Source organism: Thunnus thynnus, chromosome 17 (assembly GCF_963924715.1).
Source record: "Thunnus thynnus chromosome 17, fThuThy2.1, whole genome shotgun sequence".
Taxonomy (NCBI): Eukaryota; Metazoa; Chordata; class Actinopteri; order Scombriformes; family Scombridae; genus Thunnus; species Thunnus thynnus.
In genome coordinates, this window is record NC_089533.1 from 25649575 (window position 1) to 25665746 (window position 16172).

General features: G+C 40.7%; 2 protein-coding genes across 7 annotated transcripts in view; one reads left to right on the forward strand and one right to left on the reverse strand.

Annotated features, from left to right (window-relative positions):
• The first annotated feature begins 89 nt into the window (after positions 1–89).
• On the forward strand, positions 90–6946 carry pex12 (peroxisomal biogenesis factor 12). Of its 2 annotated transcripts, none has more exons than XM_067616000.1 (4): positions 90–320; positions 2832–2956; positions 4034–4569; positions 5601–6946. In XM_067616000.1, exons 2-4 carry the CDS (start codon positions 2834–2836, stop codon positions 6052–6054), a joined length of 1113 nt encoding a protein of 370 aa, XP_067472101.1. In that variant the 5' UTR covers positions 90–320; positions 2832–2833; the 3' UTR covers positions 6055–6946. The 2 variants fall into 2 exon arrangements, with proteins under 2 accessions (XP_067472101.1, XP_067472100.1); XM_067615999.1 differs by having other exon boundaries at positions 91–320; positions 2829–2956.
• A 286-nt stretch (positions 6947–7232) lies between these two features.
• The window catches only part of hdac5 (histone deacetylase 5), a 58455-nt gene continuing 49515 nt past the window's right edge, over positions 7233–16172 (reverse strand). For all 5 annotated transcript variants that reach the window (XM_067615986.1, XM_067615987.1, XM_067615988.1 and 2 more), the window contains 5 exons: positions 16037–16155; positions 15760–15893; positions 14345–14426; positions 14073–14241; positions 7233–13974 (listed from right to left, as the gene is read on the reverse strand). In XM_067615986.1, coding sequence (XP_067472087.1) covers positions 13935–13974; positions 14073–14241; positions 14345–14426; positions 15760–15893; positions 16037–16155 — 544 coding nt within the window. In that variant the 3' untranslated portion in view covers positions 7233–13934. The remainder of the gene's footprint in view (positions 13975–14072; positions 14242–14344; positions 14427–15759; positions 15894–16036; positions 16156–16172) is intronic.

Consider the following 16172-nt stretch of genomic DNA (forward strand, 5'->3'; position numbering starts at 1 on the left):
TGTCATGAATGCAGACACTCCGACACAGTAGGTGGCGTAACAATACTTTTGACGTTGGTTTGCGACCCGCCAATAAACACAGAAGAAGAAGAAAACGAAGTGCGGAAGTGGTGGTTGTTTTGGGCACTGTGCCATCCACGCACAGTACACAGTAGTACATGGAAAAGACATGGAAAATGAGCAGTCTCCTCTGTTTTTGTAATGTTGGCCGTGACATGAAGTCTTTTTCAGGGAGTGTGTGATGTTAACGGAGCCTGAAGAGAGGAGACGTCAGTGACGCAGTCCTGCTAACTTTCAGCTAGCTTTAACTGCAGAGGAAGGTATGTTGTCCAAGTTTTAACCACATGACTGCATAAATAAACCGTGACAACACCTCCTTTACCATCAATATAATGAATTTAAATTAAAATATCTTTATAAGCAGTGGTTCAGTTCTTGTTGTAGTTGGATAAAACGAGAGAACTGCTTCTACCTGCAGTCTAGCTCAGCTTTGTATTGAACCTTCGGAAGTATCTTTCTCTCTTTTATTAACACTTCATTCACATGTAGTTTCCCAAAGCTACTCTCTTGATAAAAGAGCTAACATTTCATTTCACAACTTCAAAGGGGGACTTGAAGTCACCTGTTTTCATTTTGACTGCATTAATACTGCATTTATACTGTATATTTCAACTAATATTTATTTATTTATGCTATTCTTGATTTTTTTAAGATATTTATAGATCCCATTTCTCAGCTTTATTATTTATACTGTTGTAGTATGATGCACTTTTTTTTTTTTTTTTTTTTTTTTACATATTTATTATCTTTATTATTTTTCTCTTTTTTATATGTTATTGTTCTATGTTGTAGTATGATGCACATAGTTTACATATTTCTTATTTTCTATTCGTTGTTATGATTTCTCTATGCTTAGAAAGTTTGATAGAACTTAAACCTTTATTGAGGCGACATTACAACCTTCATTATTCCATACGTACATATTAGAACTGTGGTGAACACGCCCAATTTCAAGAAGAAAAAGTTATTTAAACATTAATGAATATACAATTGAATTTCAATATTCCATTAAAGAAAAATCGCAAAAATGTTTGTGTATGCTGTCAGTTATAGTTCTTAGAAAGAAAGGAAATATATAAAGAAAGAAATCTTTCTTTCTTATTAAATTCTTATAAAGGAAACAAAAGGAATCAGCAAGTCAGACTTTTAAAAAAAAAATTGGAAATCGGAATCAACCAAGAAATTTGCAATCAGTGAATCTCTAATTAGAATCAAAAGTTCTGTTGAAGGACGGGTTCACAATTTTTCAAGAATGTCTTATAACAACAGTCAGGTGTCCATATGAACCGTGAAAGAGGTTTTCCTCACTGTAATCATTCCTCCTGTTCATACTGGCCATACTGGGCGCCAAAATCCACAGTTGATCTAAATGAAGCTTCATCAGTCTGAGTTAGTCATATCAAGTGGATATCTGACACATTTACAGTCTTTTTAGCATCAAATTCCCTCTTTGTGTTTCCCTGTTGAGCTGTGGTGCAAGTATAGTAACAAAAAGAGGAAGTTTGGCACTAAAAAGACATTGAAAGATATCTACTTGATTTGACTCATTTGGATGACTGAAGCTTCATATTAGCTTCAGATAAACTTTTAAATACATTTTTGAACAGACTGTGGATTTTGTCCTCCATCACTTCCATTGTAAGTGCATTATGAAGGGATCTTCTAATGGTCAGTATGAACAGGAGGAATGATTACAGCAAGAAAAACCTAATTCAATGTTTATTTGGGCTTGAAAAATTGTGAACCCGTCCTTTAACCTTTACCTAGGGGCCACTGTGACCTCCATTCGTCCATATGTACATATCAGAATCAATAGTTTTTGTTAATAATAAATATATCCTATCTTCATAATTTTGCACAAAAAGACTTTTGGAAGTCTACAGAAGAACAATTGAAGATTTGTAATGTTTATAACATTTTTAATATATTTTAAAAGAAAAGAGCAGGAAACATTTAGGTTTCAGGTTCTGACATTCATTCATTTGACTGTTTGTTTCTCCCCCATCACTGACTCTGCTGAATAGTTAGCAGCCATACCAGCACTAGATGTTTGAAGAAATACAATATCATATAGCATATATAATTAAATGTTTAAACTAGCAATTACAGTAATAATCGATCACTTTAAAATATGTTACTTACTTAGCTACAAAGCTACTCAGGTATGTCAAATACATTTCTATAGGAAATGCATATGGGTCATTTTTTAGGCACTTATGGGAAGTTGGGTTGATGATGAAACAAAAACTTATAAAATTGTAAAATTTTGATTGTAAAACTTGACTGCATAGTCCCAGTTTGTCTCTCTCATGCGTTAACATGACATTCAGGATAACATGACAATCCTCAAAGACTCCTCTGTTAATCTGGATGAAAAAAGTTCAGTCTGCTGCACAATGAAGAATATTTTTACTCCATTGCTCAAGTTGCAACTCTGTTTCCTGACCCAAACAAAGATGGTAGCTGGAAAGTCAAATTGTACAATGTGAATCTAAAGTTTTGCTATCTTTGTCTATTCTAAAGTTATTTTCCATTCTTATTTAATATTTCATTCATATATTCAATTAGTGTTTTAAACAACTTTATGTGTTTTCTAAAATATCATCAGAGATTTATCTGTCACACTAACTGATGCTTCACCTCTCGACTTAAATATAATATTAAATGAGAGACAAGACCAGGGCGACTGTTTGCCATGTCTCCAGTGGATTTCACTATTTGTCCACTTGCGCTTAAAAGTAACATGTAGTTGTGTTGTGGTTGTGCAGCAGCCATGGCGGAGGCAGGAGCCCACCTGACCTCCACAGCTGTGAACGAGCAGCCGTCAGTGTTTGAGGTCCTGGCACAGGAGTCTCTGATGGAGGCGGTCAAACCTGCACTGAGACACGCCGTGAAGGTGAGCGCTACACCTTCACCGTTGAAGTGACTGTTCACTAAACCCCTCCTCCAAACAACGATTGTTCAATCATAGCTTAGCGACTGTAACTAGGCATGGCAGGCCTGTCAAGCTTTGCAGTTCTCCTCATGTTGAAGTGTTGTACATGGAACTTGAAGGGTGGTGTCTATTTAAACAAAAGAGCTAAATTGTAAGGAGTAAATTATACAGTATGTTTATCTGCTGTAAACATTAGCAATAGCATGTCTGGCTATTTGGTGTGGGGAAGTTTACGCCTTAGTAACTCCAGCCAAACTTGCGTTCGATAGCGTTTCATTTGCCAAACTCATTTCCTCATCCTCAATTTAAAAAATACATGTACTTATATTAAATATATGTATGTCAAAGTATATGTCTAATCACCTTTTTGCTAGTATGTTTTTCTATAGAAAGCATCCAAAATTGTGTTAAAACAAACTACATTTGATTTAAGTTTTATGTATTCTACTGTACTATGATACTGTGGCTAACAACAACGTGTCTACATGGACAGTCAGATGATGAGGATGCTAACGTTTAGTCTGGGACACGCAGCTTTAGCTTCAGTCTTTTCGCACAATATCATAAAGCCATCAAGTGCGTATTTATCTTTTTACAGGGTTCTTATTTTAAAACAAATAAACTGGAAACATTTAAATAGTCAACCAAGTTTTCCACCAACTCATTGAGTTTTAGCGTTAGCTTACGCTAGCTGGCTACAGCTAAAATCTGTTAGTTAAAATCCTTCATTGTCAGCTAGAAATGACGAGCTACTCGTGCTAACCTCTGTCTGACATCAAGGATTGTGACAAAAATGTCAACTCATTTCATCTGCTGCTGTTCTCAATGTAAACTGCATATGTGCAGCGTTTGAAGGAAAAGCTTAGCAACAGTAACTAACTGACAGTATCAGTCAAAAATACTGTAAAGCTTGTCAGTGTGCCTGTTTTTACTTTTGAGAATGTTTTGTCATTGCGTAAAGCAGTTTAAACTGCATTCGTATAAAATTCTGCTTCACAAATAAACTTCAACCTTGACTTTAATCTTTTACCTTCTCAGGTTCTGGCAGAGTCCAACCCGTCCCGCTTTGGCTTTCTGTGGCGACGCTTCGATGAGCTCTACCTGCTGCTGGACCTCCTTCTCCAGAACCACTTCCTGTCTCACTGTAGCGCCTCCTTCTCTGAGAACTTCTACGGCCTGAAGAGAGTGTCAGGCGGTCGAGGACTTCCTCTTCACCTGGGGTTGCACAGGAAGTCACACTGGCGCTCTCTTCTTCTTCTGTGCGTGATGCCGTACCTGCGGGCCAAGCTGGAGGCCACGCTGGCCCGGCAGAGGGACGAGGAGGACTTCTCCATCCGGCTGGCGCAGACCAGGAGCCAGAGGCTGTACCGGGCGGCCGTGGCGGCGTACCCATACGTCAGCTCAGCCTGGCAGGCCTGGGTCTTCTGCCAGCAGCTGCTCTTCGTCTTCGGAGTCGCCAAGACCCACAGTCCTCTGCTGTGGCTGGCCAGGGTCAGACTGGCACGACTTAATGCTCAAGATATCAGAGACATGGAGCTGAAAACCAGCAGAACTGGAAGCCCAGCTGGTGGGAGGTACATCTCAATTTCAAGCAATTCTAAATGTCTGTCTCTTATTAATGTTAAAACAATAGTTTATCCAAAATGTCAAACAGCTGTAACATTTCAGTATCCATCTGCAAATGTACAATAGACTGATGCCCTGCTTTCAGTCTCACAGGAAGCACTCTTTTGTCCTTGATCAGTACTTACGTTTATAGATGATAATGGTTGGTGTTGGGTCATGGTTTGTTTAGAGTCTGCCATCCTACTGAAGGAGGCCAGATTTGTATGTAACCAGAAAGCAAAGCCGACCTAAAAGACTGAATTCAGGGCAAAAAAACCTCCTACTTTAGTCCCAAACAGTCAGAAAATGCTCACAACTTGAAAACACATTTTTATCCTGTACTGCAATAACTAAAACCAACAGCTGCCTGGAAGGAAGAAAAGCAATAACTGTGTGCTTTGGAAAATAGTGAACAGGAATTGGAAGTGTATATGATTTGTACTCATTGGGCTCAGACATGCAAATTCACTGGCACTGCCAGTTTTTAAATCTGCCAGCTGAATCAGAAGTCCTGGGCAGAGAAACTGACATGATGTCAGATGTGCCCCTGAGCAAGGCACTGTTATGAACACTGTTATACAGGCTAACAGAGCACCATGTTTGCACTGCAACGTATTGCGCAGAGTGACTCAAAAACATTTATATACTTGTGCAGATTTGTACTAAAGTGAATTATTAAAGAGAAATTAGACTATTCATGTAGTTGTCCTTTCTGCATAGGGGGAAAATCAGTTAAGAAATATCAAAAATATCAAGCTGAAATCAATTAAAATGAAAATAAACAATTAACATATACATTTCAGTAGTTTTTAGGAAAATTCTTTCACTCTTACATTTTTTAGCATCTAACTATATAAAACTATTCACTCTTTATGTCTTCTACTGTTTGGTTGTATGGAGAGATTTGGGTTAAGAATATGAAACTCTTGTTGAACAAGGCTTGATGTCAGACAAAGACCTTAAATCCTTCACCCACAATGCATTGTTCTTCTTTTTGCAGCCTGGTGCAGAGAGCGTGGTGGTTGATGTCACAAGCAGCGAGGGGTGCAGCCGTCTCCCTCTCCACCTCCCTCTCTCTGGGTGTCTTCTTCCTGCAGTTCCTGGAGTGGTGGTACTCCTCTGAAAACCAGAGCACCGTGAAGACCTTGACCTCCCTGCCCGCACCCCCACCCCCCCTCCACCTGCAACAGGAGGAGAGCTGCTGGGATTCTCCGTCCATCTCCTCCGATCACAGCGAAGACGCTCAGCTCAGCGCAGCCCGGCCCGACCCAGACAGCAGCAACTGTCCGCTGTGCCAGAGGCTTCGTACAAACGCCACGGTGCTGTCCACCTCCGGCTTCGTCTTCTGTTACCGCTGCATCTACACGTATGTGAAAGCCAACCGCCGCTGCCCAGTCACCGGCTACCCCACCGAACTGCAACACCTCATCAAGATCTACTCGCCAGAGAGCTAGACCACATGTTCAACTGTGACCACATATTCAGGTTCAGCTCCAGCATGTTTGGAGGATCTTTTTCAGAAACCAGTGGCCTTGTTTTTAAAAAGTGAAACTTTCAGCTGGTTCAGGAGCTGCAGCTTTTTCTAATATTGAAATATTTCTGTTGGAAAAGCATAGTGTGATTTTTTTTAGCCATTCTAGCAGCATGGCTCTAGAGATGGAAATGTCGGTCTGCTGGTCTGTCAGTTCTCCACTTTGCTTCAGACTGAAATATCTCACCAACTACTGGTTGAAGTAGAAGGTTTGTACAGACATGTCCCCTGATGCTGCCTCTGGTGCCTCCAGCAGCTCACGATTTTAGTTTGTCCAACACTTTGGTTTATGTCCAAATACCTGCAAAACTAATGACATTCCCATCAGCCTCAACTGTACTTTTATTGCTAATTAGCAAATGTTAGCATGCTAACATGTGAACACGGTAAACATTATACCTGCTTAGCATCAGCATGTTAGCATTAAGCAGAAAGCACCACTGTGCCTAATGGCTGTAGACATGTTCTTTTGTATTGACTTCACAGACTCACGGTTTTTGATCAATTGTACAGTGATACAAGCTAATTTAGATGTGATGCTAAAATTCTATTTCAGCTCACATCACATTGAATATTTTAAAAATCTGTATTAAATAGATTCCTCAGTGGTATTAGGGTATTGATTTTTTGAAACTACTGTAACAGTACAAATGCTGCCTTTGGTGTATATAAGGGGAGTTACCTTTTGCATTGGCTGGGAGCAGTTGCAACCAGGGACACTCCAAGAAGTAGGCAAGAAATAGTGCAGCACGTATGCTCCTGTGAAATTTTCATTTTTGTACAAATTAAATAAAGTTATATTGTTTAAGTGTTAATTACTGAGCTTTAGAGGTGCCCTTAGGTGTTACCTTTGAACAAAGCCACGCTAGCTGTTCCCACCTGTTTCCAGTCTTTATGCTAAGCTAAGCTAATCGGCTGCTGGCTTGAGCTTCATATTTATTGCAGACATTCAAATGGTATTTACCTTCTCAACTAACTCAAGAAAGTGAATCAGCATATTTCCCAAAATGTCGACCCTATAAGAATATTTAGCTGAATTTCACATTGTGTGTGGAATAGGAGAAAAACTATCGTTATGAGTAATGGGAAATGTAACAGGCAGTCAGTGAATTGCTTTATTGAGTTTCCAGACAAGTTTAACAACAGGCCCACTTAAAAAAACAACAAAGAAACAGATAATCAGGATCAACGTCACAACATTACAGTGAGAGTAATAAAAAAAAAGGGCTTCATTAAAATGTCCACAAACCCCTGAAATAAAACAGAGTGTGAAGAATCATAAAGAGTCACCTTCCCTTTTTAAGCTCCTGGCTGCAGCCGAACCAACACAATTCATCAACAAGAAATCAGGACAAGAAGAAAAACGGGGCTGAAACAAGTATCATCATCATTATCAATAATAGTCACAGTAATAGATTGCTCGAATAGCGTGTATTGCACATGTGTACACATATATGCACTTTATATACATGTGAGTCAGCAAGAACTAGACACATGTTGTATTGTTGCAACAGGAAAGATTGGAAAAAAAAGAAAAGAAAAACGACAGCACGGACAGAGAAGAATCAGGAATGTGCTTGTGATCAGTTCCAACAAAACAGCGTTTCGAATTTTCAGTCACGAGCCGGACGAGAGAAGGGTAACACAGCGAACGACTCTCCTCGAAAACAGGAGGAGGTAAAAGAGAGAGAGGAGGTGACAGTCACACTGATACTGAACCTCCTCTGTCCCACTCAAAAGTCCAAAAATACCCAGAAAGACCCCTCCCCAACGCATCATAGCAGGACACTACATTTACACCACAGTATCAAACATATCAAGAAATATACAGTATTAAGTCATATAGCAAAATAGTCTTGAGTGTGTGTGAAAGTGTGCATTCCACCTCAGTGTGTGTGTGGGTGGGAGCAACAGTAAAGCTCTGGACTGCGACGGCGAGGTTTTTGTCACCCTGACGACACAAACCATCAAACTCTGTCAATACTGTCAATATTGTATTGTTAAGAGTTTTTAATGTACACGATATAAACTCTGCTGGTGCCCCTTCTTTTCAGTAGGCCTCAGGACCAGAGCCCAGACGGCCATGGTGGCCCCTCTGTAACGCAGAACTCCAGTCAGTCTCAGGACAAACCGACCAATAACAGCCTCTTAAAGCTTCAGTCCGCTATCTGTGCTTCTGTGTGCCCACTGGTAGCTGTGCAAAATCAAGCGACCACCACCACGTAAAGGATAACTTTGTTTGCTACAGCTTGGGTGTTATTTTTGTAATATTAGCCATCATTTCTTATTACACCATTGTACCCGCCAAAGTAACTGCTGAAATCTCAGAGCACAGCAGCATCGCTACAGCTTTTTTAAATGATCTTTCCTTAAAGGCGTTTGCAGTGTTGCAGTTGTGTGAGGAAAGGTGCGGGGATGGAAGGGGTTTCAGACGCTGTTTGATGATCCAATGAGCACTTGGGTTGAAACCTACAGACGCCTCGAGTCCAATAGGGCAAGAAACATGAGCGATCAGACAAGTCAGATTGTAAGCAAGCCAACAGTTAAGGCAGATTATCTAAATTATTGGTTTAGATCATCTGGGCATGGCAAGCCATGTTGCCTTGAAGTTCCCATCAAGTACAGCACATCATAGAGACCGAGAAACCAACTAGTACTCCTGTAACTCGAAGACTATCTGGCTCCAGGTATTCTGTATGTCAGTTAATTTTGGCAATATGATGAAACATAACTTTATTTAGGAAAAAGCACCATGTGAGCACAATACAAACTATAATGATAAAGGTGTTAGAACCAGGTTTCGACACAGACAGGGCCATAAAATGACAGCATGATGCATAACCCAGTTGATATTGTACTCAAGTGGTGCAAATTCACAAACAAGTTAGCAAAGTAATCAAATCACCAAAAAGCAACTGAGACAGTGAACCTTGGGCTTTTGGGGCCCCTAGAGATCTCTGGTTCCAGAGGGGTCACCAGATAAATCTGTGTGATAATAGACGAGTTAGAAATTAACAAAAACAAGGAATTAAAGATTGTTCTCAAATCTTTGCTTTTTATTGTGAAATTTTGGATCATTTCAGACCTCTAATGATGATTCAAATGAAACAATCTGAAAATCACTCTTTGGTTGAACTGCTTGCAACTCATAGACATATTAAACCTACAAATGGATGTAAACATACTTAGCTTCTCTTTAAAGGGTCACAAGCCAAAAAAAGGTTTGGGAACAAATAATGTAGCACTTAATTTGGCAGGGAACGTTCTCATTATGTCAATTATCCCTCATTGTGCAGTGCACAACAGTGTGCACAGCTACGGCAAATACAGTAAGTCTACATTGAACTGGGAAGTTGGTTTTGTATACTGATGGATGTTTACAACAGACAATGGGTATTCACTTAATTTTTTTCTTTCAAATAAACTGTGGGGTTCGATAGTCTAACTACTTGTGTTTCTTGACCTGGAGAACTCTTTTTTTTCTTGCATTCTGAGATCTCAATTATTAACTTGGTGAGTACAGTGTTCTTATTACCTGTGGGAATGATGGCCAAAACTACAAAAAGTAAGGCCCAAGTTGTAATAAAACCAGAATATATTTTAAGCTGCAGTTCCTCTCATGGCCACTAGATGCTGCCCAAATGACTGTGAAAACATCACAGTCTTCACCAAAAATAATCTGAATTCATTACTTGTTGGTGGTAAATTTTAAAAAATATTGAGAGAATATTAAGGCATTTTTAAATGGGGTATAAATTGCATGATGGACAGGTTTCTCAGCTGTGGTAGTTGCCGCTTGCTGGTCCCACCACAGCTGTTTGTTTTGTTCCTTTGTGCCTGCAGGAACTCCACTTGAGCTCAGCCGTCAACTCTACCACACCATCCAACACTACCGTCTGTGATGGATCGTTTTTGTCTGTTTTAGACATCTTGAGTTACCAATCTGTCTTAATTCCACCATTAAACCCCCCAACGCAAGCCGCTGCCATTACTGACTACAGCTTTAATGGATAAAATGGCCTAAGTGTTTACATTAATACAGAAAGACCACATTGAACCACCTGGAAACACAGCATGATAAATCAATCAATTGATCGATCAATACTTGCTATCCATTCCACCTGACAGGTAATACACACAAACATCACTCACCCATGTGTGTAAAGGTAGAGGGAGCTCTACGAACAATGTAAGCGAGTGAACTGGGAGGCCGTGACGCTGTCTGCTGTGTTACCATGGCAATGCTGAAGCAGGACGTTGAAGTCTCTCTCTCTGATCCCGTCATTGCTGTCCTATCATTGTATTGCTTTGAACAGATGAGACCCAGAGGTAGCAGCGTAAGCTACAACACTCGCTACACCACAGAGGGTCCTGGGTAATGGAGTTTAGTGAGGTTGACGATTGTGTCCGGCAGAGTTAGCTTACTGACGTCACTCATTAGTGTTTCTGAGTTGAGTTTCTATAGATGTGGTCCAGTTCTGAGTCCTCTGTGTCCACTGGGCATCTTCAATGAGCGCAGAAGTAGCAAAAGGCAGCTTACACCTCCAGCGTGTCAGTTTGTGAAAAGTGATACCGGAAAAGAAAGCACATCTATCAAAAAGTTGAGCTGTGCTTTAAGGTGGTCAAACTGAAAATGCAAAATGCTCTTAAAAAGGAGCTGGAGGTTGGAGCACTCAGTGAAAACCACGAAAATGGTGCTCAGAAAAAGAAGCCTAGTGAACACACAAACTTTACTGTAGTTAGCATGTTTGAGCCATGGTTCCCAGCAGTGAATGGGATATGTATGGAGGTCTGGCTGTATCTTTGTTAGCTTGAACAAATCTTTTAACATTCATTTAAAGCATTGATGAGTTCTGATAAAACAGGTTGCTAAGAAACGGTCCTCAAAGTTTAACTGCAGTGGTTTGTTGGACAATTGTAACATCATTTGTCAGAATAGTCCTTTTTAAAGCCTTAAAGCGCTATGACAGTTTTCAATTGAATGATACTTTCTAATATAGTTGCCAACTCAACTGTAGTTTTTTTTTTTTTTTTTAAATGTGTGGGTTTTTGTTGTTGTTTTTTTTGGTTGGTGTAACAGTGTTACCAACCGCTCAAAAAAGTTGAGTGTAAATGGCACTGGAGCAATAAGACCTCGAGTTCAATTTTCAGTATTCCATCTGACGGAACAATTACTCAGTCCTGTATCACCATCTCCCAGACATTTCAGTCACTGAATGGCTCATTAGCCCTGATCCAGGTACAGCAAACAATATAACATGGTCACTGAGTGGATCTTTAAATCTGTTACAACAACAATTATGAAAATATGAACTCACTGGAAGGTAGGCAATCTTCTTAGCAACTTAAAATGTCAGGTGAAAACTAGATGGCTAAAGAAGGTAGGAAAGGCCGAATTTACCCTGACCAAGAAAGGTCTCATCTATTAAAGTCAATACAAACCATCAAGGATTGTAGGACGTCTTCCTCACTCACTGGCTGGAGTGCTGCTTAGCAGTGGAGCTCTCAGTGCTGCCACTAGTTGCATCCTGAGCACACTGCAACTTCCTGCAGCATCTTTGATTTTTGACCTTGGTCAGGGTAAATCAGGTATTTTTGTTATTTTAAAACTACCTGATGTTTTTTCTCACCTTGTAAGTCATTAAGAAAATTGCAGACTATCCAGACAATTTGTATTTTCAACATTCTTGCTATAACAAATCAGTGAACTGCACACTGACTAAAACATCCGAGTTACAGGAGATGATGATTCGGGGCCGTGATATGCAGAACACAGTCAGGGTAATGAATATCATTAGCCATAGAGGAGATAGTTAACTCCTTGTTGGACTACAAAAATACATCATTACTGGACCAACCTATTTACCCAGTCATGACCTTTGACCTTAATATCCTCTTATGTGTAGTTGCTGCTGTTTGCCTGTGGAGGGCAGCGCTGCATGCCTGGTCCTACCAGAGGAACTGGAGCTCGCTGATCACCTCCAATAACAACAACCACCATGACAACAATATCCAGCCGTCCTCAACATCTGTAAACAAACAAACAGGTGGCGGTCTGATGTCATTAGACCGTGTGCTTACTTCCTGTCAAACAGCCAAACCTTTAAAACACCAAATCTCCAAATAGAATATATTCATTACTCCAATCTGATTGGATAAAACACTGTTTACATATATATGTAAACATATAAAACACTGTTTATATGTATATGTGTGTGTGTGTATATACATATATACATATATATACACACACACACATATATACATATATATGTATATACACATATACATATATATATACACACATATATGTATATATATATACATACATATATATATATATAATATTATTTTTCTTTTTTATACAAAAAGAGAAAGTATTTTGTGTTTTTATACATATATGTATGTACAGATATAGAAAAGAGACCACACCGAGTCCACTGTGACGTAACCGTGGGCAACAGGACAGGAGACAGTATTTACACCAAACAGGAAAAAGTACAACAAAAAAAAAGGAGGGATGTGGTGGTCGTTGTGGTGTTTCAAAAACGTGCCACAATCCCACAATTCCCTTTAGAGAAGGGACGGGGCTCAGGTCACATGACTAAACCGAAATGAGTGACAGAGAGAGAGAGGTGGTGGTCTGAAGTGATGCAGTTTCATTAATTACATATTTAACAGAATGAATACTGTGTAAAACCGACCTGATCCTGAGACACTTTCACCAGATTCCATAAAAGTCGGCTTGAATATTATTATTAATGTTACCGTTAATATTCAATGGAGATTTTTACTGGAGATTTCTAATGTGTGATGATGGTTTTAGAGGCTTTTCTCCCTCAATAACCATTAAAGTCTGTTGGGAAACCAGGGAATACCTGGCATGAACATTGTCAGATTTGAAAGAAAATACAATTCTTTGCCACTTTAATACATTTCTGAATATACAGTATATATATTCATATAATTCTCTCTCTCCGTCTCTCTTGTGGTTGCTAAATAGTGAGATAAGGACAAATTAAGGCATCCAGATGAAGAGACAAAGAATGAACTGACCGACTGAAACAACAGCTGTATATGTGTGTGCGTCAGTGTGTTTCTTCAGTCCTGATTGGCTGGTTGGTTTGCTGAGGTGCTGCGGTGGTGGAGTTTTGTGGTTTCTGATTGGATGGTTGGTTTTTGCGGACAAAAAAAAGGCACCTAGTTCCTCCTCCTCCTCTGCTCATTCATAATTGTTTATTCCTCCTCCGCTCAGCCTGTCTCTCTGACACACCGGCAGACCGACAGGCAAGAAGACAAGTCGTCTGCTTGGTGTCTGACATTTTATTGGGATTTCAAATCCGGGTTTGCGACAGCCATCGTCCCTCTGTGGTGACAGAGGAGTGGGGACAAAAGAAAAAGACAGAAGGATGATGGGCGGGTGGAAGGGAACAATTCAGTGGTGCTGTGTGCTAGAGAGGAAAGAGAGGACGGCCTGGAGTCACAGTTACACTTGAGGTGTATCCTTGCTGACCCTCCCCTCCTCTGGTTGCCATGGAGATGCTAACAAGTCGTCTGCTCCTCCTTGAGGCTGATGAACCAATAGAAAAAGAGATGCTGTCACAGACCCCGCCTTCTCCTGCCTCTATAATGTTCTCCTCAGCCAATCGAAGTCCTCCACAACGGCACAGTTCCACCCTGTGTACGTGCGTGTGTGTGTGTACCGACACACACTCCGCGGAGGAAGAGGAAAAGGAAGAGGAAGAGGAGGTGCCAGAAGGAGGTGAATGTGGAGTTCTTGTGTGCTTCTTGTTTGAGCTCCTCCTACAATACAGGCTCTTCTTCCATTGGCTCCTCTGTGGACCTGCGGGCAACAACATGAAACAACAGCACTTGTTAGAATAAAAAAGAAATAAATATTTGTATGAAGCTGTCAGGAAGTGACCGTCGCGCCCCGCTGACCTGCTGGTTTCAGTGTTGTCAGGAACAGAGCCTGGCTGATCAACGTCAACACTGAGGGACGCCATGGCGCTGACCGTTTCTGCCTCGTCCTTCTCTGATTGGCCCTGAGCACCCAGGGGGCCATCCAATAGCGAATGGCCGCTCGTCTGGAGACATGACCAGTGTTTACCTGGAGGGACACAGAGAGAGACAGACATACACAGGGAGTGAGACATGTAGCTTCTCATCCTGTGTGGTCACTGTATGTGTGTGTGTGTGTGCGCGCGTCTTACTCTGGATCTCTATGACTCTCTCCAGCGAGGAGCAGGCTTTTGGACATGGCTTCTCCTGAGGCCACTGAAACACGGAGTCACACTGAGAGAGACAGAGAAAGTGTGTTAACTGAAAAGCATGAAATCAGCTGTTCAAGAGATTCAAATACATCCAGCAAATAAAAAGCTTATCATTGAGGAGTCTAATACCTCTGACTGGAGGCTTATTTACCTTCCGTCACATCTCTGACTAGTTTACCTTTTTGGGAAAATCAATTATTCTCTGTATGTTGGAAGGAATCTCATGTCTGTGTGTTAAATGTGGAACCGGACAAGGACTGGAAGCAGGGGGAAAAAGCTACCCTTACTCTGTCTAAAGTATAAAAACACAATGAATCTTGTTTAACTGTTCCATTAACACAACATGTAACATGAGGTGGCAATGTGTCATGTTGTGTAGGCTGCTGCTTGTAACCACCATACACCAGCATTTAATATCTGACCAGTTTTACATTATAACATACAGTGTGAAGGACTGCCAGAGCTGGAAGGCAATGAGAGACATTCTTCTGCAGCTGTTTAACAAACATTGACCTTTATTAGCTGCTATTGGCGCTGATTACAGTACAGTAATAACTAATTCTTCCCCTCAAAGTCAAAGCTGACTGGTCATAAGAGAGTGACTGTGTGCTAATACAAGATTTCTTCATGCACCAATGGAGACCATTTGGTTTTTAATGTAGTTACACTACTGCATTAAGCAGGATTTTCATATGGACTTCTGTCTTGCGAACAGATGGATCAACCACACAACAAAGATCAGAGGGTCTTTTAAGAATGTAAATAACGTTACTTAATAACATACATCATCATACCGATCAGTCGAGTATCAGTGCTCTTGGAAATGATCATGATAGAAACATCTAGCGACTGCTAGAATAAAACTTTTGGATGCTGTGCATATTCACTAACAGCACCTAGCTGTTGTTTGCCAGGAAATAGCTCCCCTTAACCCACCAACTGTCAATTTTACATACATATCAAAACTAGTGAGCTGTAGAGGTGTTGGTAGGTGTGTTTTTCCACTTTGGAAAGAGCAAGGCAGGCTAACTACATCCAGTTTTCAGTTACACACTTAACACACAGATATGAAAGTTGTATCAATCTCCTCCTCTAGCCTCAAAAAAGAGTCATATTTCCTAAAATGTGAAACTGTTTGTTTAATCAAATGGATATTTCCATATTGTTGCACTGAACAGTTATAACAGCTTTAGTTGGTCACCTCAAATGACCACAATAAAGACTGTAGCACTTGTCTTTCTGGCAGTTTAATATTTCCAGATTGTTCACAGGGATGAGAGAGGCTGGCGTGGTTCATGTTTGAAATGAAAACATTCATAATTATTGATGATATTCTGACTCTCTCTCTTTCTCACCGGGTCTCCGAGAAGCGCCGAGACACAGGCCTCTGATGCGTCACAGATGGCGGTGAGATCATGACCGCCCTCAAGCGCCATGACAACCCGCCCACCTGCCAGACCCATCAGCAGCTGCGTTAGCTGACCGAAACCTGCAACACACACCAGTCACAGTTAAGATACGCTAATCAACTGTTAGCCAGTCATATCAGTGAGATATCAATCAAATCCTCCAGCTCTTCAATGTGAAAAATGGTGGTTGGCTGGTCACCACGGTAACCAGAATGGTACTCACACTTGGCAGAAACATTGTAGCCTCCCAGAGGAGACTGGTGACCTTCCACTGCATCAAAGCCTGCGGACACTAGAACCACATCTGGACTGAACTGCTGGGCGATAGGCATCACCACACTCCTACACACACACACACA